The sequence below is a fragment of the Trichosurus vulpecula genome, chromosome 3 (assembly GCF_011100635.1).
Source record: "Trichosurus vulpecula isolate mTriVul1 chromosome 3, mTriVul1.pri, whole genome shotgun sequence".
Taxonomy (NCBI): Eukaryota; Metazoa; Chordata; class Mammalia; order Diprotodontia; family Phalangeridae; genus Trichosurus; species Trichosurus vulpecula.
In genome coordinates, this window is record NC_050575.1 from 52,080,129 (window position 1) to 52,106,399 (window position 26,271).

The 26,271-nt window shown below is 39.3% G+C and overlaps 1 protein-coding gene across 4 annotated transcripts in view; it reads right to left on the minus strand.

The window, feature by feature from the left end:
• Nucleotides 1–24,226, minus strand: part of NR3C1 (nuclear receptor subfamily 3 group C member 1) — a 140,574-nt gene extending 116,348 nt beyond the window's left edge. The window contains exons 1-2 of one of the 4 annotated variants that reach the window (XM_036752625.1): nt 24,208–24,226; nt 18,975–20,156 (exon numbers count right to left, since the gene is read on the minus strand). In XM_036752625.1, coding sequence (XP_036608520.1) covers nt 18,975–20,143 — 1,169 coding nt within the window. In that variant the 5' untranslated portion in view covers nt 20,144–20,156; nt 24,208–24,226. Of the gene's footprint in view, nt 1–18,974; nt 20,157–22,703; nt 23,150–23,644; nt 23,659–24,207 lie in introns of those variants that run through there. The other 3 variants (XM_036752624.1, XM_036752626.1, XM_036752623.1) reach the window with 3 other exon arrangements.
• Nucleotides 24,227–26,271: the final 2,045 nt, after the last annotated feature.

The following is a 26,271-nucleotide window of genomic DNA, read 5'->3' on the forward strand; positions in this document are numbered from 1 at the left end:
TTGGTATGGCATATCATCATCATCAGTAGCAAAATCCCAGTACCTATTATGTACGGTGGTCCTATGGTTCATCTCTTCTGAACTATATTAGATCTACACAATGCCAATTTCATTCAACCCAGTAACTTTGGCATCCCTAAAAATGTTTAGTTTTCAGGGCCATTTCACAACTAATATATTTTACAAGTAATGACCTTAACCTTTCAAGAAAATGACTGGTCATTGATTCTTTTAATAAAGTAATGTATTATTATTAGCAATAACATGTTATATAATATATAATTAAGTAATAATATATAATAAACAGTACAGTGAAATTCTGAAATGTGTATTACACTTGTACTTGTAATTGAATATAAAGAAACATATTTTCAAGACACTCAAAAGTAACTATCTTCTGGCTCAATGACTACTTTCTGCTCTTCATCTTTCCCATGAGTCTCACTTTACCACCTTCTAACACCATCAAACATTTGGCTACCAAGCTAATTTTCCTTTCAGTATGTTGTCCTTATTCAATGTTATAGTCTTATTTTTGAATATTCTAAATGTTTAGTAAATTGCCTATTCCTCAACTCAACTCTGTGAATGAACGTGGATTAAACAACACTACCCAAACAGACACACCAGAGACAGAGTTCAGTTTTTAATTCAGAGAGACCTAGATGTTCAAAACCCTGGTCTGTTTGGTTTGTGATGTTCTACATACTCTCAGAGTATTATGTATTTTAAAAACTCTATGGCTTTTTTAAGCTGGAGAAAAATGGGAAATTTCTGTAATGAGAGACCAAAGTAGGAAAAGGACAATAGCAAGAGTAGACGGATCTTCTTAAACAGCCTAAAAAATGACCTGTCAGAAGAGCTCCAAAGTTATATTTGAACATGGTCTCTCTAAAGTCCTTCACAGAGTGAGTGACAGGTTTATTTCAGCCAAGAAGGCCTAGCTATCACATCTGTTCCTAAACTCAGTTCATAAAGTTTATATGGCAACAGATTCTTGTAATAGCTGCTGGAATATACATGGTATGGAAATAAATAAAAGTAATAGATCACAGAATCATTAGGGAGAACATGATGCAGCGAAAGTGATCTGGGTTCAAATCCTGACTCTATCACTCCCTGTATGACCTTGGGCAAGTCACTCAACCCCTCTGGGCTTCAGTTTCCTCATCTATAAAATGACACAACTGGACTAAGATGATCTTGAAGGTCCAGTCCTATATAATTGATCCTTATGATTACAGGATCTTGGATTTATAGGTGAAAGGGGTCTTTATTTCTGTACATCATTGAAAGCAATTTTAAAACAAAGAGCAGAAATTAATTTAATTTACAGTTATTAATTTACAGTTATATAATCTACTTTGAACAGGCTGTCTTTCAGGCCTAGAATGCTTTCCCTCCTCACCTGCTTCGAAACCCCAGTTCCCTTCAAGGATTAGAGTTCAAGTACCACCTCCTACACAATGACTTTTCTAAGTCAACTCCCTGCTATGTTGATGCCACTGCCCCCTCCCCCATCATACAAATTACTGTATATTTATTTTGTAGTCACTTATTTGTCAATATACCATCATAAGCCCCCTCTCCTCACCACACTTCTGTCTGCTTTAGAACATAAGCTCCATGGGGTAACGGACTATTTCATTTTTAGCTTTATATGCCCAGCACATATTTAATAAATGACTGCCAAATAAAATTTAAAGTCTTTAAGAGATTATCGATACCTAGGTCATCTCACCATGTTACTGTAACTTGACAGTCAGATACCTCAATACATAGCATATATTTATATACACACATATACACATAAATATACATTAATATAATTGTGCATTAAAACAAAAATACAAAGGCTATGTAAAGTATATTTTGTTCCTCTAAACAGGATAATAGAGAAGCTAAGTGGTGCAGTGGATAGAGTGCTTGGCCTGGAGTTAGGAAGGCCTGAGTTCAAATCCGGCCTCAGACACTTACTAGCTGGGTAAGTCACTTAACCCTGTTCGTCTCAGTTTCCTCATCTACAAAATGAGCTGAAGAAGGAAATGACAAACCACTCTAGTATCTTTGCCAAGAATACCCCAAATGGGATCGCAGAGTCTGACATGACTGAACAATAACAATAATGTTGAAGATACTATGCTAATTAACTGTTCTCTGAACAAACATTTTGGCATCTCAGAACGTAATGCCTTGACAATTTTCTTAAAACTTGTTCTATTTCTCATCTTTTAAATTAAGTAGCATGTTTCAACATATTATCATAAACCTCCCATGTCATTTAATTTCCAGGTACAGTTCGCTGATAATTAGGTCTATAGGAGGAGTGACAAAATTTTCTTTATAGGCCAAGAGCAGAAAAAGATTACTCTCTTAATTGGGTACCTGGAACAGGGCTAGAACAAGGAGAATTCTGAGTATACTTGGGCCTTTCATTTTGACTTGCAGCTAAAACCCCTTGACATGTGAAAATCTCCTATATGTGTTATTTCTTCCTACTAGAATTTAAGATCTTTGACAGCTGGAACTGTCTTGTTTTTCTTTTTGTATCTCTAGTGTTTGGCACATAATAAACACTTAATCAATGTTTTATTATTCACTCACTCATATTAGTAGATGGCCTAAAACCATATATCTATCTGGCACACAAGTATAGCCAGTACAATACAAAATGAAGGGGATTCATTAACTGGGGATGGCACAAACACAGCCACAAGGCATTTCCATCACTTCTTCAGGGTGGCCAATTACTAGTGATTTTATTTAAGAATTAAAAGGATATTTCCTATATTACCTTAATAAAAATATAAATTCTTAATAAAAAAAACAAATCAAATCCATAGAGTGGACATTTAATTAAAAAAAAAAGACCAAGGGCTGGTTTACCAGACACTTTAAATATTAAACAGTCACTTTTAAGTGGTTTGTTACGTCTGAAATTTCTTTTCTTTTTCCTTTTCATGTACTTTTCTTTACAAACCAGCTTCTCTAGTTGGCTTTAATAAATGGCCCCATCATCACTGAAACTGAAACAGTAGATGTCCCAAATGTGATTAGCTATTTTAGACAAATGTCACATGCATACACATCCAGGCAAGAAGAACAAGGCAAAAATCCTCAATCAATTTACATGTCTCTGTGATAAGGATGAATTGTATGAATTGATCCATGAATTCTACTTTCCTGGGTTTACTGCTTCAGCCTGTCTGTTTCTACGGTATTACAGACTAGCATGGCCAGATGATAACCACTGAGGGTAAGAACAATTATTTACTTGAATGCCTGACTGTCTCCAAATCCAGGCTCAATACAGCTGCTTTTAATTATGGCATGTATACTAGAAGGATTTACTTCATTATGGATTTGAGAAACAATTCTTCCTACTTATACAGACAATAGAATTCTTTGGCTTTAACAGAATTCTTTGGCTCTCAAAGGGTTAATAATTGACCTAAAAAAAGACACAGGATGAAACACAGTTATATACAGTGAACACAACTAATGAATTTAAGTGATATCCTCAAGTCCCAAATGTTTCCCAAGGCATGCAAAAGTTGTAGGATTGGGAGACTTTGTTCTAGAATATTTTAACCATGTAGGCTTTAGGAGGTTAAAGTGGTAACAACAAAATGGGAGGGCTCAGCAGAGGAACTTGTTAGGGGAAAAAAGGACTCACGTCAACAAAACATCTACCACATATGCGTTTCTCAGTTTCTCTTCAAGCATCATGCCAAAATATAAACCTGATAAAATCAGAGGTTAGGTTCTCTACCAATCAACTAAGAGCACGCACTTTTCAAGTTAATACCCTAGAATGGAAGCAGGAAGTCAAGACCATTCTATGCTTTTTCCAACCTGACTTCCACACAGCTATCTAATTAATATTCAGCAAACATAGATAAAGCTGACTGTATCATGCCTCTACTCAAAAATCTTCAATGGCTTCCTGTTTCCTCTAGGACAAAATACAAAATTATCTCAGCTTGGCATTTAAAGCCCTTCACAATATGGGTTCCATATACCTTTCTCTTCTTATTTCATTTTGCTCCCTTCCTGCCCTCTCCATTTTAGCAACACTGGCTTGCTATCTGTTCACCATATCCTCTGCATCGTCTCCTCCATGCAGTGGCACACTCCTTCCAAAAAAATCAAATCAACAAAACTACAAATGAGCAAATTAAAATCACACACACACACAGAAGAAAGAATTTTATCATCAACTACTGTGCAGTTAAATGTTTAGCTAAACCAAGGGAAAGTAATAAATACCTTTAAAATATAAACTATCCAAGCTAACAGAAGACCAAATGGACACTTTAAATAATCCAATCTCAGAAAATGAAGTAGAACTAGTTGTAAAGGAACTACCAAAAATAAATTTAAAAACAAAGCAACCCTCCTGGCTCTAAGATCTTAGCTGGAGAAATCTCCCTAATTTTAAAGGAACAATTAATACCAATGCTACACAATTGTCTCAAAAACTGAGAAGGAAACCACTCTATCGGACTCCCGAGAAAAATACAGTATCAATACCGAAACCATGGAAAAATGAAACAAAGGAGGAAAACCATAGACCAATATCACAAAACTATAGACCAATATCAGAAATCCTGAGAACATATACTCCCTGTTCAACTGACCTCATAGAATTCTTTCTCCCGCTCTGCCTCTCCTCTCTCTCCTCACTTACTTTGTATAAATTTATAAACTTTGCACTGACTTACATACGTACATATTGCACCCTGCCAATAAAAAGTCAGCTCCTTCAGAGCAGGGACAGTTTTGTTTTTGTTTGGGTATCCTTGGTTTCTACTACAGCCTTTGCCACATAGTAGTCACTTAATGAATGCTGACTGATGTAGTAAATAAATAGGTCCATTATTCATTTATTAACATCCCATATTTGCAAAGTGATATGAAGGATACAAAGATGGATAAGAGAAGATCAATGTGCCCTCGTGAAACTTAGTAGAGTAGATGAGAATTGCACCCAAATAATTATAGTACAAGTTATAATATGAAAGTGTAATATGAGAGGTACATGGTATTATGCACATTCAAAGAAAGGCATGATCCCAGGATCCCAGGAAAACTTTGTGGGGGATGGGGTATTTGGGCTAGGTCTTTAAGGATGGTTAAGTAATGGACAGGTAGAGTCCCAGAGGAAGGTCACTGCAGGCAGAGGGAACTTTGTAAGCAAAGACAAGGAAATGAAAAAAAAAAGATGTTTGAGAAATCACAAAATGATGGCATTTCATAAGGATGAGTATTGGGAGACTATTTAAAAAGTGGGTTGGGGCCAAATAGTGGAAGGCTGTGACAGCATGAAGCAAAAGAGTTTGTTGTTGTTTAGTTTGTTTGTGTTTGACTCTTCATGACCCCTTTTGGGGTTTTTTTGGGCAGAGATGCTGGAATGGTTTGCCATTTCCTCCTCCAGCTCATTTTACAGATGAGGGAACTGAGACAAACAAGCTTAAGTGACTTACCCAGGGTCACACAGCTAGTCTGAGCTTGGATTTGAACTCAAGTCTTCCTGATTTCAGGCCCAGAACTCTATCCACTGCACCATTTATTTAATAGGGAGCAGGAAATTGTTAGATTTTTGGGGCAAGGCAGTGACACCATCAAAACTGTGCTAAGGAATGTCATTCTGATGCAATGTGTAGGATGTATTGGGGGTGGAGATGGAGAAAGAGACTGGTGGCAGTTAGGAGGTTATTATAATAGTCCAGACAAAAGAGAATGAGATTCTGAACTGAAGTGTTGGCAGTTAGGAACGGAAAAAAAGATGAATGTGAGAGACAAATTAGAGGGGAAAATAGCAACTTTACACCTCTTAGTACCTCCTTCCTGACCAGGATTTGGGGTCTCCACCATGTAGCAGTAAGTTCATGAAGAGCCATTCTTATCCTTGAAATCTAATTTTCAAAGGCATTTTGTTACTCAAATTTAGGTAGTCTTCAATTCTTAAAATCCACTGTTGTCAGTCCATTGGTCCTTTTTTAATTCGTTACATCAATTGATCAGTAATCTTTCTCATCTCTTTCACTAATTTTCTTGGATTCTTTTAGAAATCTTTAACTGTTTTAAAGACTGTCATCAGAAATAATCACTCAAATCTGAACCTAAGCCAGTTATCTCTCATCTATTACTTTTTACTGAATAAAGTTCATTGTGTCTCCTTTTTTTAGATTCTGAGATTGTCTCCTGGTTCTACAACTGTTCATTCTATTTCTTCTGTGACTATTCTCTTTGGATGTCTTCCTGGGCTCTAGGGTCCTTAGTCCTTTTCCCACTCCCACCCTCCAATTTTACAATAATTTATTTTTCAGAGTCTTCATTTGATTTTCTTGCTTCAGCTACCACCTACCTTCCTTTCCTCCAAATATCTTTTGGTGTTTCCTTTTGAATATTCCTGCCAAATAAGCTGATCTTTGTGAAACTGAGCTCTCATCTTCTATTTTCAAAGACATGAACTCTTCTTGATGTGCCACTTGCCTCACTTCTCCAGCCCATGTAGGGTTTGATATTTAGTCTAAATGAAAAGTGAAATTTACTGTGATTTAGGTCTTTCTACTAGTTTAGAGGTGGCATAATAAAGATTTAAAATTGATAGGGAATTGAGGATGGCATACATCACCCTAAAATATGCAACATAAAATATGCAGTATTTCAATAAAATTTAAACCAACTTTCTTGAGATTTTTTGTTGGTTTTTAAGCCTTGATCATTTAGCCAAGGAATTTTTAGCCTTTGATTTCTGATTTCAGTCAGGATAAGTTATACTCATTCAGAATGGCCAATTTTGTTTAAAGAAAACCATTTCAATATTTACTGATAAGAACCGTAAGATTATGAAATATTTGAACTGCCATCTAGTCCAACCATTTCATGTTATAGATAAAGAAAGTGAGACCCAGAGAGGCCAAGGACCTTGACTAAGGTCACACACACTGTACACTGAAGCTCAGGTTCCTCATTTTTTAAATGGGATGATAGTATTACTGGTACTAACTGTCTTACAGATAAGTGGAGACAGAGAAAGAGACTAGAGGCAGTTAGGAGGTTATTATAATGGTCCAGACAAAAGAGAATGAGCTTCTGAACTAGTGTTGGTAGTTAGGAATGGAAAAAAGATGAATATAAAATGTTATAAGTTATTATGTGACATTAACCAAAACTTAAGAAGGAGACTTCTAAAATTTTTACTTCGGGCAGGATGGGTGGGGAAGGGCAGGTTCAGAATTTAAACTCAGGACTCTGCACAGATAAATAGAAAAACCCCTAGCACAGACAGAAAAGCCAGAATTTGAACTCAGGCTTTTAGACTCCCTATTCAGTGTTCTTTGCAAGTCTAGGCATCATGATAATATGCCTAAGAAAGACCTCCTTGTTCAGAATATTTAATGAATATAAGCAGATATACAGTGCATGGTAAGTTCCATCAGATTGAAATTTTACTGTTCAGATAAATAAATATGAGTTTACAGTTAATACAAAAATATTTTTCCCCAGCTCACTCACGAATGAAAAATTTAAGGGGAAAGCATCTACTATAAGAAATCCAAAGTACCTTAATGAAAAAAGAAAAATCGTGTGTTAAAATATTTCTGCATGGGGGCGGAGCCAAGATGGCGGCTGGTAAGCACGGACTGGAGTGAGCTCCGTACCCGAGTCCCTCCAAAAACCTATAAAAATGGCTCTGAACCAATTCTAGAACGGCAGAACCCACAGAACAGCAGAGGGAAGCAGGGCTCCAGCCCAGGACAGCCCGGATGGTCTCTGGGTGAGCTCTATTCCACACGGAGCTGGGAGCTGGGAGCTGGGAACGGAGTGGAGCAGAGCCCAGCCTGAGCGGCGTGGACGATCCAGACCAGAAGCCGGGCGGAGGGGGCCCTAGCGCCCTGAATATGTGAGCTGCGGCAGTTACCAGACCCCCCGACCCACAAACACCAAAGACTGCGGAGAAGGTTAGTGGGAAAAGCTGTGGGAGTGGAAGGAGTTCGCGGTTCGGCTTCCAGCCCCGGGGGCAGCGGAGGTGGGGCAGCTACAGCTGTTGTTACTTCCGGCTCCAGGCCCACCTGGTGGGAGGAATTAAGTGGCGGATCACAGCAGGGGTGCACAGCCTGCCGAAGATCTCAGCCCAGTCTGGACTGGGGGTCCTTGGGGAAGGAGGAGTGCGGCTCTGACAGAGCTGGCACCTCCCCCCCAAACGTAGAACATAGAACTCTGTAATCTACAAGCAGTCATACCCCACTGAAAAACTCAAGGGTCAAGTTAGTTGGTTGGGAATATGGCCAGGCAGCGAAAACGCGCCCAGATTCAGCCTCAGACTTTGGATTCTTTCTTTGGTGACAAAGAAGACCAAAACATACAGCCTAAAGAAGACAACAAAGTCATAGAGCCTACAACCAAAGCCTCCAAGAAAAACATGAACTGGCCCCAGGCCATAGAAGAACTCAAAAAGGAGTTGGAAAAGCAAGTTAGAGAAGCAGAGGAAAAATTGGGAAGAGAAATAAGAAGGATGCGAGAAAACCAGGAAAAACAAGTCAATGACTTGCTAAAGGAGACCCAAAAAAATACTGAAAAATACACTGAAGAAAACAACACCTTAAAAATATTTCTGCATTACCTTGGGTTAAGACTGGTTCAGGAAAAAAATATATCATTATTTGACCTACATCCGTGTTTTAAATTTTAGTACAATAACAGCCATAAACTTACCACCACCAAAACTCTTCATTACCCATCTACCAAGCTATCGAGCATTTATTAAACAGTTGCAAAGTGCCAGGCACTGCCACAGAGTCATCATCATCTGTGGAGAGAGTACCCACACTGGTGAAACCATGGCTCCTTGGAAGAATTTCATCTCCTACCTTTTTTTTTAATTTTCGCATATGTTGCTTCACTTCCTCTTTTTCTGAATCATAAAATTTCTCTCTCAGCAATACTGAATATCACTAAATTTCTTCAAAGTAACTAGGACTAGTCTAAAAACCACTTAAAAACATTCACTCCAAAGTCTCAAGATAACCTTAAGACTAATGTCAACAACGAAAAGAACATATTTTGTCAACATATATTTTAGATAGAGCCACAAGTCAGTCTCCTCAAACTGATTTCCTTATAAGCCGTCTCTCCTTTGGTCTACATTAGTGATATTTCTCTAACTGTTAACACTATTTCCTGCCAACTACCTGAGCTGGTACATCACTTTTCCCCTTTCTATTATTTCTTAGGTGAAACTAAAGATCTCACTTGATAAGGAGGCAGCATGGTATTGCAGATGGAATGCCAGGCTTGGAGTCAGGAAAACTTGGGTTCAAAGCCCAAGTGTTTAAATGATACAAGGTATGGAAAGTGCTTTATAAACATTCTATATAATGTCTGCTCTTATTATTACTATTGTCAACAAAGAGATTATCCAAAATGTTAAAGGAAAATGTATCATATCGGATTCTGCTTCTTCTTGATACTTTTAGAACTCAATAAGAACCATGATTTTTCCTTGCTTTAAACCCACGATGCTTAGAATGATGAATTACACAGAATAGATTAACAATATCATTTTCAAAGATGGTGATCAGTTCATTCCTAATTTATCGGTGCTTACATATTCTCTTCATTCTCTCACACCAATAAAGCAAACCTATACTCAATCTCATTTTTTCCTTATTCCATTAAAAAATCAAGGGAGCACAGGATTTTGAGCCAGAAAGGACCTCTTAGATATCACTTGGTATCTCATTTTTTACAGATCAGGAACCTGAGGAACAGAGAAGGAAAATAAGTCCAAATCTCCCTCCTAAACTCTAGTTCCACATTACCAAATGCCTAGTGTCATTGTCATGTAGGCATATCTAGCTCAACAAGTCCAAAATATAATTCTTCTCCCTGTCTTCGCAGCCTACCTACCTTGCCTGGGTTTGCAATGAATTTTCCTCAACTCCTCATTGTCCCCTCACCTCACATATCCATTCAGATGCTAATTCTTCTCAATTTTACCTTCAAAGTTTTTCTGTGTGTCTACCTCTATCCAGCCACATGGTTAACACACTGGCTCAGGGCTTCATCACCTCTCACCTAGACTGCCTTCTTGTTAGCCCACCTGCCAGTAGACTTTCCCCTTTCCAATTCATCCTCCATGCAGCTGCCAAAATCATGTCCCTAAAGCAGAAGTAGAACCGTGCTTGATAAACTCTAGTTGCTCTCTATTACCTCAAGGATCAAATACAAACATTGGATTTGGCATTTAAAACTCTTTGAGATATGGTTCCAACCTACCTTTCCAGTCTTATATGTTATTCCCTTCATGAACTCCTCATTTCAGCCAAACTGGCCTTTCTTCTCATACCTTACACATATGACATTCCATTGCCTGTCTTCATGAACCTTTGCACAGTCTGTCCCCTATGCCTGGAATGCACACCCTCCTCACTCCCACTCCTTCAAAGGTCAACTCAAGTAGCTTACCCTACACAAGGCATTTCCTGAATTTTCCGGCCCCCCCCATCTTCCAGTGCCTTTGCCTTCAAATTACCCTGTATTTATTTTGTATATATTTTGCACATATTTATATATGTATTTTTGTCTTCCCTTTACAAAGGGATTTTTGTCTTTGTATCTTAAGGGCCCACCACAATGTCTGATCATGGTAGGTATTTTTAAAAGGCTTTGTCGGTCAAGGGGCAGCTAAGTGGTGCAGTGGATAGAGTGCTGGGTCTAGAATCAGTAAGAATGATCTTCCTGAATTCAAATACAACCTCAAACACTTGCTAGCTTTGTGTCTCTGTGCAAGTCACTCAACCCTGCTTGCTTTAGTTTCCTCCTCTGTAAAATTAGCTGGAGAAGGGAATGGCAAAACACGCCAGTATTTTTGCTAAGAAAACCCCAAATGGGGTCATGAAGAGTTGGACACAACTGAACAACAACAACAAATTCTGAATCAAGGGACCTGCTTCTTGTCTTCTCATACGTTCCTGAAATAGTTCTGCCTTCTACTCATCAATGCATTTTCTAACAAAGATTTTACAAAACCTCTTCCTACAAAAGACTTTGGAATGTTTCATGTTTTACTATAGAATTTAAGATTCTATAGACTCATAGAAAGGTGGAAGGGCCCTTGGGGATCATTTAGTCTAATCCCTGACCCAGTGAAAGAATCCCTTCTGTGAAAAGAGATTCTTAGCAGCAGCCTTGTTGCACATGTGTTTTCTAGTCCCACAACAGTGAGTACTTATTACTATTATTTACATTTTTGAAAAGTAAGAACTTAAGCTTTGAGAAATTAAAAGATTTGACCATAGTTACACAGTAAGTAGGTCTACGAGATCTAAACTCCAGAACTTGAACAACAAATTCTACATTCTTTTCTCTATGCTTTTTCCTTCTTTTCTCCCTCTTGTTTTACCTCTTCCCCAGTCTTCAAATTTGCTAGCAATCCACAAGGCACTTATGAAGCCCTCTTATGTGGCATTTCTAGCTGAAGAGGTAGCTGACCCTCTGTAATGCTAAATTTAAAAGTGCATTTCAGCCCCTTGCATTCCAACTGGCATACTTTTTAAGAATCCAGGGTCACCTCCAGCCAAGTTCTACTACAATGCTTCACCAGAGTGTGGAGGTGACCCTGGGTTCTCAAAAGAATATACCAGCAGAGTACAAGCTCCTACAGGCTTTAACAAGTAAGAAAGACTTCAAGTATGGGTCTGTAGTAGACTATATGTCTTATCATCTGACTAGTAGCCTGGTTAAGTTTATAGTGGTTCACGATCACGCTGGCCACATGGTGCTGACATGTTCAGTCATAGTGACATTCTATGTTGAAAACCATCTACCAAGCTATCAAGCATTTATTAAACAGCTACAAAGTGCCAGGCACTGCCACAAAGTCATCATCATCTGTGGAGAGAGTACCCACACTGGTGAAACCATGGCTCCTTGGAAGAATTTCATCTCCTACCTTTTTTTTTAATTTCCGCATATGTTACTTTGCTTCCTCTTTTTCTGAATCATAAAATTTCTCTCTCAGCAACTGAATATCACTAAATTATTCCTGATATTGATTTTTTATATTCTTGAGATTTGGTGATGAAGATTTTCAAAGAGTTGGAAAAAGACAGGAGGCAGAAATTATTTTGTTTGGAAGATATTCCTGGGTAGGGAGGAGGAAAGGAGGAAGCAAAACAAAGCTCCAAGCTGCCAATTTGAAATATCTAAAAATTGAAAAAATTGTGGAATCCTTTTTCTCTCTCCTAATTAAAAACCAAAACCAAAACTGAAATTTGTCCCAGTGACACAGCTGTAATGATCATCATGTGATAACCATAAGGTCATAAGTTACTGCACTACTCCAACCAACATGAAATAAATTACTTGCTAAATTAGATGCCATTTCACAATAGCTTTCAAAATCTGGCTACCAAATAACCTTTCATAATAGCCATTGTCAAATATTACTGTTGAGTATTATGAAATCAACTGGAATAAAGGCTAGCTTTTTAATAAAAGGAGCTACTACATTCCTGAAAATAAATATCTAAGGTGAGAAAATATATTAAGCACACAAAACTAACCAGATCCTTAGATTTTCCACTTGTCTCTATGTAAAATTTTAGACCACTGGAGTGCACATGGAAAAAGTATAAAATAAGATCTGCTTTCACTATTAAGCAACTACAAGCTGTAATGTAGGCACCACTAATCCCTGACACACTAAAATTTTTAAAAACAGAATTAAGGCTACTTAACAGCATTGAAAAAGATGAAAATTAGATGTTTTTCAAAAGTAGTACACTCAACAATCCATATTAAGTCATTAATATTTAATCGACACAATGACAAAATTAAAGAATGACACACTTTCATACAAAAATCGTTGAATGTAAGGAATATAGCCATATAAATAGGTTAATTAAATTAGTGTCTAGTGCTTTTAGAAACCATAATTTATCCTATATAGATACCATTGTGTAAAAATTTACTTTCCTTATTAACTGGAAAGCAACACAACAGTTATACAAAGAAATAAATTTAACTAAGGAGTGGAACTTATCCCATTTTAATTATGTTCTTTTAAAAATTCTATGGTATTTTGTTTTCTAAGACAACAGCTTCAATAAATATGGAACAAATAAAAACAACCTTAGCAGAAATATTTTAAAAGGATTTAAATATAGCAACCCCATCCTTTAAGAAAACATCCAATTATAGGTTTTAGAACCACTATTAGTTTTGATCTCGACTTAGCAATGGTCAAACCAAAATCCTCATCCACCTCTTCTCCCACTCCCCTTCCACTCACTGTACATCAATTCCCTTATGTAAAAAGTCTTTTCCTGCTTCAGGGTCCTCTCCATTGGTTATAGATACTGCTGATTCAGGAACTGTTTTTACTTTGCTAAATTTATCTTAATTTTGGCAATCTGCCACCATTCTACACTGTCCCTTCTACCCTCCCCCATGTTAACTTAAAAATCCTCAAGGAAATCCTATTAATAAAACATCCAAAAAATTACAGTAGTCATATGTTAAAATTTGCTTCAGAAAAGTATATGTTGCTTGTTCTTTAAATAGATAAAAGTATTTGGGAGTTGGATTTCTCATCTTTACTACTCTAAGACTGAAGTGGAAAAAATCCAGTCTCTTTTTCCCCAAAATATTTTAATATATATTGGAAAAAATTACATTCTATTAAGTTATATATCAAATTACCATAGCATTGAAATAAACAGAAACCAAACTCAAAGAAAAAGTATACAGAATGCTAAAGATTTCTCTAAGTGGCATTTTTAACACAGGAATATTTTAATTTTCTATGAAACATGTAATGTAGAAATAGAAGCTAAGGTAGAAAAGAATAAGAGAACTTGGACCTGTCAGTATTTAAAGAAGATGCTATTATTATGATTTCTTAAAACCTCTTATGAAAATATAGAATTGCTATTTTCAAATATAAACTGAAAGAAAATATTTATTGAAAAATCTTTATGTGATGTTTTTCAACTACAACCCACTCACTTATACCCATTAGTTTGGCTTATTATTTTTATTATTATTATTAATTCTCACTTCACATAAATATACTATCAAAGTTCATTTCTTCATGCAGTTTTAGTTTTAAAATTATCCCAAGATAAGCAAGTGATATTCAGCACTATATCAAAATCGCTTTGCCTATTCGACACATACCAACGTGTATGTGTATCTCAAAGTTAGATACGTGTGTTTCTATATGTGTATATGGATATATATACTATAGTAGTATATTAGATTTTGCTTAAGAAAACTATATTTTGCTTGTTTGTTCTTTTAGAAGATAATGTAGAATAAAAATTGCTTTCCTTCACCTCAAAAAATTTTAAAGCATATTGAAAAAAATATTCTAAGAAATGACATGCCAAATTATTTTAGTACCAAAATGAACATAGAGACCAAATTCAAAGAAACATTTATATGTATACATATCACACATTTAAGTTTTATAAACACACATATCAAGATTATCTCCTATTAAGACTAGTCATCATCACGTAATTATTAAAGAGAAGAAAAAATATCCATATACTTGAAGTGCTCATTGGGTTTATTCCAAATCTCATGTAGATATTATATTTATTAATATATCTGGGTTCTTTCTGTCACCTAGAGGTTAAGGGGTAGGAGACACAGACTCATATAACCCACCCATCAATTAATGTCAATGCTCATACTTTAATGTTTAAGTCTTTCACACTAAAGTAAAATATTCAAACTTAAGACTCTCCTTGGCCAAAATCTCAAAGACTCTTGCTGTCATTTTTATTAATGTATTAGTACATAAGGTAAACTTCAGTATAAATCATCCATAAAATGTCTATTGGCATGTCTCACATTCTGTAGCAGATAAACCACAAAACAATCCAACTATCTAGTCTGGTTATGGGATCATAAGATCAATTATTGATTTAGAGTTGGAAGATGGTCTTAGGGGTCAAGTCTAACCTCCTCATTGCATAGATGAGGAAACAGGACCAGAGGTTAAATGACTTGCCCAGGGTGTCAAAGCTATAATATAAACAAAACCTAAATTTAAAGTTGGCTACTAGGTGGCACAGTGGATAGGGTTCTGGGCTTGGAGTCAGGAAGACATACTCATCTTGGTGACTTCAAATCTGGTCTGAGACAATAGCTATGTGACAGCACAACAACAACAATAATACATTTAAATTATGTTATCAATTATAAATATGTAACTGAATAATCCAGGAATATTATGGGAAGAAATTTCAATGAAATCTATTAATTTCTATAAGCAAGTCTTAACATTTGCACCCTAAAGGTACTCAATCTTAATGTATTTAGATAGCTCAATCATGTAAAAAAGCTTTGTCAAGGAAGTTTTGCTATGAAAAAAAAATTTCCCCAACTCCTATAAAATACATGGACCTTCTTTGTTTTCAAATGAAGGAGTAGTAGACTACAAAGGTATGTGCACTATAATTCTCTCAGTATCTTCTTAGTAACTACAATATAAAAAGAACCAAAACCAAACAACGAAATCTTTCAATTTTTGCAATCTTACATGACTGAATTTCACAGAATAAAATTAATCCCAAAAGGCATATAAGCAACCAAGAAGAGATTGTAAAGGTATCAAGACAAAATAGGAAGGAAGGAAGAAGAGAAGGAAGGAAGAAAAGAAGGAGGGAGGGAAGATCTGAAGGAAGGGAGAAAGAAAGGTAGGAAGGAAAGAAGAAAAATAATTTTTAATTTTACTCATTACCCACTAGAAAAGTTTCCATTAAGAATGACATTAAATAGTGATTTAAAAAAGAATCCTTCCCCTTTTCACTAACACATTTCCCCCTACAAAACCTCAAACTGAATTTTCTTACATCTATGTAGCACTATGTTAATAGGCAACACAGACACAGATTTTCATCACTCCAGCTTTTATATCCGTGACACCTGAAGATCATCAATATTCTCTCTCCTCCCTCTCATAAAGTTAAGAATCCAGTACAGTCAATATAAGTGCTACCAAGCCAACAGAGTCGCCTTCTTCCCTCTCACTAGAATCCCAAACTGCACATTGAACTCCAAAGTTGATCTTTCCCTTATACATGTTTCCTCCTATTAATTCACCTCTCCAAAAGCAGTCAATATTTTACAATTGCAATCTTAAGAATACTGGAAAACAAAAACAAATGAAAAAAAGTTAACCCCAAACAATGTAATTTTCTTTTACCTCTTTGCAACATAGTTTCAATACTAAAGGCAAAAAAATTCTGAAAAGCTAGTCATAAGTCAATGTCTTCCTATCAATGTAAAGATTATGTTATATGTGGACTTCCCACATTTAAAAATAGATTAATTTGTAAACTTCTAATTCATTTCTCTTAGGTTGACCTGGGTAGAATGAGGTAGAACTTTTATTGTTTCCCTTTCAATACCCCTGATTCTAAGGCTTAATTAAGCAAGGTGCTTCATGTTTAAATTACAGCACTAATGCTGCTAAGTACTTACTTTTGATCACTCAATGCTTTAGACACAAATTTTAAAGAATTTCTAGAAGTGTAGCATATAGCTAAAATGTTTATTACAAAGAAAACGCCAAGTTAAAATTTAACATTGACTTAAAAGTAAGACTTAAAATTTAACACGTAAGTTTTTTTTTCTTTAAGTCTTTTCACATTTGCAATGAAAATATTAGAGTTAAGTACTATAACACACACACACTCTCTCTCTCTCTCTCTCTCTCTCTCTCTCTCTCTCTCTCTCTCACTTAATATTCACAGTACCTAGCTGTCATCCCAAAATTAACTTTAAACTGTTCTCTAAGGGTCCATGGTCAAGACTAATGTTTAGCTAGAACCCAATAATATAAAGGCAGAGTAGAAAAGCAACCATTTTGAGTCATATCAATGTTGTTCATTTGAAAACAATAGATTGATTCAATCTGAATCAAAGAAACATTGAAACTGAAAAGAAACATTGTTTCAATTTATTTGAGTGAATTTCTCTTCTGGGTAATTCTAGTTCCCCAATTCCAACTAAGTTGATGCCATAATGTATAAAATTTCCAAAGAAAAGTTAACAAAGGAAATTGCCCAACCCATCATCAGTTTAATTTGAAACAGTGAAGACAAGTAAACAAAAGTAATCACCAAGTAGATTCATAGAAGGTTGAGAGCTAACCGGGTCCATAGAGAGGACCTAGTCCAACTCTCTCCTTTTAAATAGGAGGAAACAGACTGAAGGAATGCCCCAGGTCACTGAAGGAACAAGACAGTAATACTCCCTTTTCTCAACCCAGGGTTGTGTTGACAATCCATTATGAATGTGTATTGTTAGAGTTACAAAGTGCTATGAATTTGGGAGGAGTTATTCTCAGTCCTTTAAGGGTAAGTGTGTTCACTTAAAACCTTTTCTGTATACATCTGCTGTGTTCACACTGAATGCAAAAGGATGTATCTTGTTTCATGTATTTAATATTTGGGCAAGGAAAATGAAAGCAAAATGATAAGGCTTATCATTATGAGCATAAAATGCTCTGATAATCCTCAAGTGTTTCATAAAACACAGCATTTTCCATGGTGTGGTTACGTATTTTATAAAGCAATCTAACAGAGTGTTATTATAGCTGTTCGACTTGGAAATTAATGGAGGAGCTATTTTTCAGAGTCAAACATATACAAGCACAGATTTTACTGCCCCAAAGCTCTAGATATAAATAAGGATGATAAAAGAAGTCTTTAAATGCAAAACACAAATGCTCACTGCCTAAAACAAATGTATAATGTCCCTTATCAAACACATTTTATGAAAGATAATGATTATAAATGGTTTTCTTCCAAATAAGAATAAATATTACTTAAACAAAATATAATTGGAAAGTCTTAAATAACACACAGAACTGTTCGGTTTTGTTTACTTAGCTAAACAAAGACCAACTCTTTTAGAAATCTACAAAATTCTCTATCTAGCTTTCTTAACAAAAATGTTCCCACTACAGAAATGTGGAAAGATCTACCCAGTGTTAAATGTGGTTGAAACAAAAAAATGGGCCAGGTATAAAATCTTCAACAAGAAGTAAAGAAGACTACTGCACAATATTAATATGGGGAAATATGATATAGTGTCATATGCAAAGAAAATCGAGTCAACATACTCTTAACATCTTCTCCTACTGTCAGAAAACTACGACCCATAATCTTTCTCTACCAAACCCAAATGTGTTAAAAATCAAAGCCTTTTGTTACTTTGTTTTGGATTGAAGACCTGATTGCTTTCAGGAGAGTTTCCTACTGAAATATGGACAACAGGGTTGCATAATAAATACCAAGATCAAGAAAACTTTTAAAGACCTGACAATGGAGAAAGAGTAAACCAAGCAAGTGACAACCTGGGAGTATAAGCTCCACAAAATCTGGGTTCAAGTGTAAATTTGAGAATTTTCAGCAACACTGAAAAGTCCCCAAAGAACTGATAAGCAGAGACTTCTTATTTAATTTACATTCTGAGTCCTGTGGGCAAGAACCCAATCTTATTCAGTAGTCTGTACCGTGCCTACCATATACTACTGAAATTCAATAAATGTCAAAAACAAAAGCAAGTTCTGCAACAAGCATTCTGGATGACCAGCAGGACTCACTGTTAATAGTACTAATTTTTAAATCTCCAGTCCTTTCATGCTGCTAGCATAATATATTATTCATAAATATATAAGTATAGAAACTTGATATTTTCATTAACATGTTATATAAAAGTACATTTGCATTGCTATGGAATTATATATCCTCCAACAGTCAGCTAATTCAGCACACAATATAATGAAGACACTTTGACTTGGGCAAAAGTGACGAATCCCCCTCTGCCCTTATGTCACACCTGAGGGAACATGCGCATTGTTCAAAGACAATAAATACATTGAAAAAAACAGCAAACGGTCTTAGACCTACCTTTTTAAAAGAAAATATTTGTATGCCCCTTACCTTGAATATCCATTAGAAAAAACAGATCTATTAGTGAAATTTAGAGTTCCCAAGGAAGTCAAGTTGTCATCTCCAGATCCCTGGCACCTATTCCAATTTTCTGAACCAACAGGAATGGGTGGAATGACATTAAATACAGGCTTGTGATCCTGCTGCTGAGAAAGGGACGAAGTATTCAAGTCGTAGTGGTACATCTGTCCCCCTGAGGTACTCACACCATGGACAGAAATGGCAGACATCTTGTTGCCAATCATATTTGCCCCAGAAAAACTTCCTTGACAGTAAACTGGGCCCAGTTTCTCCTGTTTAATTACCCCAGGAGTACAAAGTTCAATAAAATCTTCCTTTTCTGTTTTCACTTGAGGCAATGGCATATTAGAACTGGGCAAAATTAGACCCCCCTGCTCAGTAATTTTAGGCTTAGTGTCCGGCAAAATAAGAGGCTTGCAGTCTTCATCTGCATTTTCTTCTAAAAGAAATGACTCATCTGTTGCCAAAGGAGAAAGCAAACAGTTTTCATCTAACAAGGGGTCTAATCTCCAAGGGCTCTCATTTGCCTCTTTACTTGGGGACCCAGAGGACAACTCCAAATCCTGTAAAATATCAAAGGTACTTTGGTCTTCAGTATACAATTTTGCACTGCCATCATTAGTGCCAGTCGGGCCCTTTTTTAAAGTCGGCTTTTCTAAAGCTTTATCGAAATTGGATGTTGATGGAAATTCATTGTTTGTAGAAGATGCTGACCTCTTGGGGCTTTTGGGCACCCTGGATGATTTACTGAGGTTTGCAATGCTCTCTTCAAGAAGCCTAAAATCTGTTTCACCAGAAGAAACACCAATTTGGCCCTGTTGAGGAAATACCAGATCATTTCCCATCACTTTTGAATCTGTGTCACCCATGTAGAGTCCCATTGATAGCGAGACCGCCTTGGAGAGGTCTGGCTGTTGTGCACTGCTTGCTGATCCTTTACAATAGTCACCCAAAAGAGGCTGCTGCTTAGAGTCTGACTGAGAAGCAGCAGCCTGTGAGGATGAAGATGCAGGAATCTTCACAGCAGCTCCACCCCTTATCGTTTTGTAAAAGTCCATTACATTTCCTCTGCTTCGACCATGTATACTTTTGGTGGTTTCTTCTCCAAGGGAGGGACTTAATGATTCCTTTGAGTCCATCAGTTAATACCAGCTAGAAAAAGAACATATACACCATAACTAAATATGCCACCAATACATTCACATCAGCATTTCAGTGATAGGATTAGGTTCATAATATGACAGAAGCTCAATGTATATGGGTTCTACTAATCTTACTCCCCATCACCAGACGAGGTAGTTTCTCTCTTTCCAGAGTTATGACAGCCTTTCCTCTACTTCATTAAATGTAGCATTCTATACACTGTAGATCACATGCAAACCTAACGGCAAAAATATGAGATGATGCTTTGCCATTGGTGTAAAAATATAATGCATAATGATGCCTGTGATTAATAAAGTCAAAAATGATTATTTTAGAAGTTTATTAGATTATATGTCATTGTGTTATGAAAGGTGGGGAAATAACTAAAACCTATCACTTTTTAATCGAATGCAACAGCAAATACTGCACCAGAATCCTGTTACTTACTCCCTAAATTTCCCAACTCCAGTTGGCTATTCATCTATACCTATTACCTGTCATACCACTGCCTGCAAGTAAACCCTCTACTCCATTTAAATAAACCAGCACTGCCAGTCTGCTAATCTCCTAGACAAGGGAAAATATTCCCATTTTAAACTCCATCATCCTGGCTGGGTGATGTTCACAATGAAATTCACAATGAAAAACAAGCCTGGCTTAACATAAGCCAATAACAGTTTAAGTTTCGAGGGAAAAACTGGAATGTTACTGTTTTTAACAAAAATTTGGACTTATTTGAAATGTAAATGTAAAGTTACCATCGATTCATATTGATAGTACATGATACTGTCTATGTATGCTCCATTATAGATCTATATCCTATATATACAGTTGTCCGTAACCATTAGTATGACTGTATTTTTTCCCCTTTGAAACACAGTACTGAAAAGAGAAACAAAATCATGAAAGAAAAACATAATATCCAGAAAATCTGATTGAGACTGAAGAGCCATAAAGAAAAAAAAACCCACAATAAATAACACTCACTGGATTCTAAACCTTCACCATCACGTTAAAAAAAAATCCCATTTGGTTGTCTATGAAGATGTTATTAGAAAATCATGCCTTCCATAAGAGGACTAAATTGAGAATACATTTAATAATCAAAATGATCTGAAAGGCTCGAAAAGGCTGACATGAATATTTAGGACGATCTAATCCAGTTCAATTGGAGAAAACTTTCCTGTAGGAAGAAGTTAAAAAACATAAACTTGATCGTTGGCTTCGCAGTAGGGCCGCTGGGGAGTAGGAGTGGGAGAGGGGCTGAAGGTGGGTGGAGTAGGGTGCTGCAAATAAATCTTTAGTGCATATGGTTTACCCTCCTAGTCCCTCAGCTACGTTTACTTGATAATGATCTCTAAACACATACAAGATATCGAACGCAGTCTAATGAATTTCCACGGGCTTTCCTGACAGCTGCCTTCAAACCCGAAACCAAAACAATACCCAGTTCGGCGGAGGGGGGTGGGGGTGGAGGAGGAACGACAAAACGGTCCCTCAAGCAACACTCACTCTTCCCTAGTTTAAAGTTGCAAATGATTCCGCAATATTAACCGGCCATTAAGAACAATGCCCAAATGTCTAAACTGGCATAACAGAACGCCAATTAGCTCGTTTACAACCAAAATACAAACATCAAAACCACAGTCCGTCAAAAAAAAAAAAAAACCAACCCTGGCTACACAAAAACTAAGGAAGGGTTGGTTTTCAAGACAGTCCTATCGCTGTTAACCACCGGGTAAAAAACGGGGAGGCGGGGAGGACAGAAATCATTCATTATCCAACTGGAGGGAAGAAACCCCCACAAAATCTCGAAGTGTCTAGAAATGTGTCGAGACCTGTTGAGCTGTTTCTCCGACACGCCCACTTCTGCAAGATAACACCAGCCCCTTAGAGAAGTCTACAACTTCCAGGCTGTCAGCCCCTTTCGTTCCCGAAAAAAAAAAAAAAATCCACCCATGCTCTGAAGGGCGACACGTCGTAGCCTCGATGGAAATTCTAATCAATCCTATGCAACAGTGAACATTTTCGGGAGAGAAAAGAGTTAAGGTACTATTTCATTTTTTTCCTAGTTTAGAATAAAAATAGATATCAACCCTCAGGTTAGAAAAAAAAGGGGGTGGCAGGGAGAGAAAAAAAAAAGTATTGCGGCTTTCCTAGTACGGTATTAACTCAACCTAGAGGCTTGGGGCCCCCCGACTTCCCCGCCAGGGAGCTTGGAGCCCTCGCAGAGGCGAATTATTTCAGCCTCCTGGTCCGAAAGTACAAGCTCAGCTTCCTCCCCGTCCACCCTACGCACCCGGGCATGGCAGGGGGGTGGTGAGGGGGAGGGATGAAGCACTGTCACCCTTTTTCTGTCCTTTCGTCACTGTCAAATCTCCCTACTCAACCCCTCCCCGCTCCCCCCCTCCCCCGTTAATAAAAGTTTGCAAGATTCAAAGCCGCCCCCTAGGACTCCGTGCCTTGCCAAGCAAGACTCTCAGGGCTTTGGGGGGAGGGCGGCAGAGGTGGCAAGCACCCATAGCCCCCCTCCCCCTTCCTCCATCTGCCTCTTACCTCATCCAGGGGTCCGCTTCTCCCGCCACCTTCCACAGCTCCCACCGCGGTCGAAATAAACAACTTAGCGTGTGAAAGGAGGAGGAAAAAATGTTTTTCTAAAAAAAGGAAGTAAACAGCCGCCCCCTTTTCCATGGGGGGAATGGGGGAGAACCCCTATTTAAAAAGTCTTGCCCCTTTCCCGCACCGCCAAGAACAGTCTTCGGCCCCTGTTCGGGTCTTCTGGACTGTTGTTTATTGGTACATTTCTTCTCCCCGGAGCCCTCCCACCCGTCCTCTCCTTCTTACACCCACTTTCAGCCGTCCCCGACAGGCGGGCGGTGACTCGGGCTCTAGTCACAGACAGCTAGCAAAATGGAGGAGGAGGAGGACGAGGAGGAGGAGGACGACTAAGAGGAGGAGGAGAAGAAGGGGAGGGAGGACACGGGAAAGGGCTCCCTGGTTGTGGAGAGAGAGCGAGAGCTAGACCGCGCTGGGGGCGGGTGGGGGGGAGGGAGGAGGCGGTGCCACATCCACATACACACACGCACATGCACACACGCACACACACACTCACATATTTCGCCGCTCCCAGCGAGTACGAAGCCTGAGGGGCAGCAGCAGGCGGGGAACGATGCAACCTGTTGGTGATTGTGAGCAATTGCAATCGCACGCTCAGCTCCCCAAACCCCTCGAACGCAGTCCAGTCAGCCTGCCGCCTCCTCCTCCCGCGGCAACTTACTCCCACCACCTCCTTCGCACACTGCACCCCCACCCCTACTACCCCGGCCCCCACATCTGAGCTTACCTCCCTGCCGCTCGGATCGCAGCAGCTAAGCAATGATTACAGCGTTTCAACCCCAGTCCCTGCACGCGCATTGTGCCCTTCCCACCCCCTCACCCGTCTGTCCTTCATCCCCAAAGGAAAATAAAAAATAAAAATAAATGCGGCGGTGACAGACCTGGTCTTTCTGGGGAGGGAGAGGAAGCAGAGAAGCTTAGTTTGTGTAGTTTCTTTTCTCCCTTCCTTCCCGCCCCCACCCTACTCCATGTCTCCAGGCTGAGCTGACTTAGATCAATTCTGATGACGGGGATGACGAAAAATACCCGGTGGGTGATGCATGTGACAGTGAACCGACGAAGCCCGCTGTCCACTCCGAGGGAACTGGGCTGGCGGGGCGCGGAGGGTGGGGGAGAGTGGTGCACAAAGTCCAGAGGCCGGGGCCGGGCAGGGGGATGGCTGTCTCCAAGGGACAACTAGGCGGGGGTGGTCCGGCCACGGCCAGCACGAGATACTTTAAGAGTTTCACTTAGGAAAGACGCCTAGAGGAATACAGTTCTGGACCGATATGGAGGAGGGGGGGGGGTGGAGGCAACGAGCAGCCCCCAAGCCACACATTTAGGGTTGGGGAAGGAGGAGACTGGGAAGGGGACGCGGTGCGGTGCACAAGTCTATCTCTCAGACTTGACCGACAGACACGCCCTCCGGCGAACATTTCAGAGTGGGGGGGAATAGCATACGTACATTTGGCCCCGAGGGAGTTGCATGCATGAAGGGTCCCCCCACCCACGCATCGTCTGTGTAGCGAAGTCTGCAGCCGCCGCTCCCCCACCACCTTTATCTTGCGCTATGAGAAGTTGCAAAGCAAAACCCACCCTCCCTCTCTCTGGTCCCCCACCCGAGTCGAGTTGGAGCCGCAGCGGCGGCGGCAGCAGCAGCAGCAGCAAGAGAAGAGGCGTCGCCTGCCAAGTTCAACCTCCACCCCTCCCTTCGCTCTCACTTAAAGGAAGTTACAAGCCAAATGAAAAAAAAAAAAAAACCCACCCTCCAGCACGCTGCACTTTTGGAGTGGAAAGAGGGGGCATGGGGGAGTTTCATGTGAAACAGTGACTTGCACCGAGAATGGTAGGGCCTCTCCACCTCTTACACACATAACCCACATCTAACCTCCCCTTCAACCCCAGCCCCAGCCCCAACCTAAATTACAAGCCGGGCCCCTCACCTCAATTACGGTAGTGACATTTGCTAGATCTTGCACTTCGCAAACTACTGACCCTTTCCCTTCCTCGCTCCTCACAGGTCCCCGCTCCCCTCACCGGGCCCCCGACCAAAAAAATTTTTTTTTTCAAGTTTCTGCAAAAACTCCTTGCAATGGTTCCCGTTAGACAGCTCCCTCCCCCCGCAAAGATCTAACTGAATCACGTGTTTAATTCTTGCGGGACGGCGTTTAGCTGGGGAGATGGCCCAAAGACCCCCACGCATCCCGAGACGCTCCCCAGTGGGGCGGGATACTGCTCCCCCTCCCAGGGAGTACGCTCCCGCCACGTCCGGTGGAGAGCGATAAAAGAATCTAGCCTTCTACCCCGGGTGCCAGTTATCGTAATTATGGTTATGATTTGTCTGTATGTGCACGTGAGGTGATATGCCCGCCCCTGGGGTGACAGCGGCGCGGGAAAACTATGTTTGGAGAGGCCCCCGCTGGAACACTCCCGGCTCCCAGGACTCTGGCACCCGCAGCAGAGAAGCTGTCACTTCAGGCCTAGTCTTTGCCCTGGTCACCTCCCTCCCCCTCCCGATATCCTGACAGGGATTGGGGAGCTTGCCGGAAGCTTCCGGCCGCCATCTTGGTAAAGTAAACTTACACTCACCGAGCCCTGGAGACCATATTGGTCCGGGGAGTATTCTCAAGCAGGAGGCAAATCCTTTCATTTGGGAGTTTAGATGAAATGTGTCAACCAAAACCTTTGTCACCAAAGTGACGGGTTGGGCCTTGAACAGACAGTCTCGGCAGAGAAGACGCCCGTTGGCTGCCCCTCCCCCCCCCCCCCCGGTCGTTCCTAGGTGCCCATATTGGCCATCTTGGTAAAGGTTGAGGGTAAAGGTGCATGCGTAGACCACGTCCTGGCCAGAATCTGACCCAGAGTTATGTTAGAACCTTGTAGGTAGACCCAAATAGAAACGGGGGAGGGGGGGCGCGGCGTCACTAAACAGTACGTATTGATCCTTGTGGCCGCATATTGACTTAGAAAAGTGCCCGTTGACATTATGTTCCATTGGATTTATATATTTTATTAAACATTTCCCAATTATATTTTAATATGCCTCCGGTAACAGTAAATGTAGCCAGATAATGATGTTTGACTGGTTATTGACCTTCGGTCTTGAAGAGGACCAAAATGACGACACTATGCTAGAGTCAAATTACAGTGTGTCTGACTGGCTGATCAGATCAATAGGAACTAGAAATGTTCTACCACAGGTCAGGCACAAATAGTCCATGTGAACATTTGGGGTGGATTCTCTAAACTTGCACATCTTGAGTTTCTTTTGAACCACTTCAGTTCTACTTTGCTCGCAGATCACAGCACCTTTTCAGATGAGGGTATGCCAAGCTGGGCAGTGGTTCTGGACCCATGTTTCCCGTGTCACACAATTCCAAAGTTCTTAAACAGACCCTAAGAGTGTTCTTGTATCTCTTCTTCTGACCACGGTGTGAATGCTTGCCCTGTGTGAGTTCTCCATTAAATAATCTTTTTGGCATGCATGTGTTTCTCTTAGTTGCAGTAGAGTTTGAGTGCTTGGCAGTTT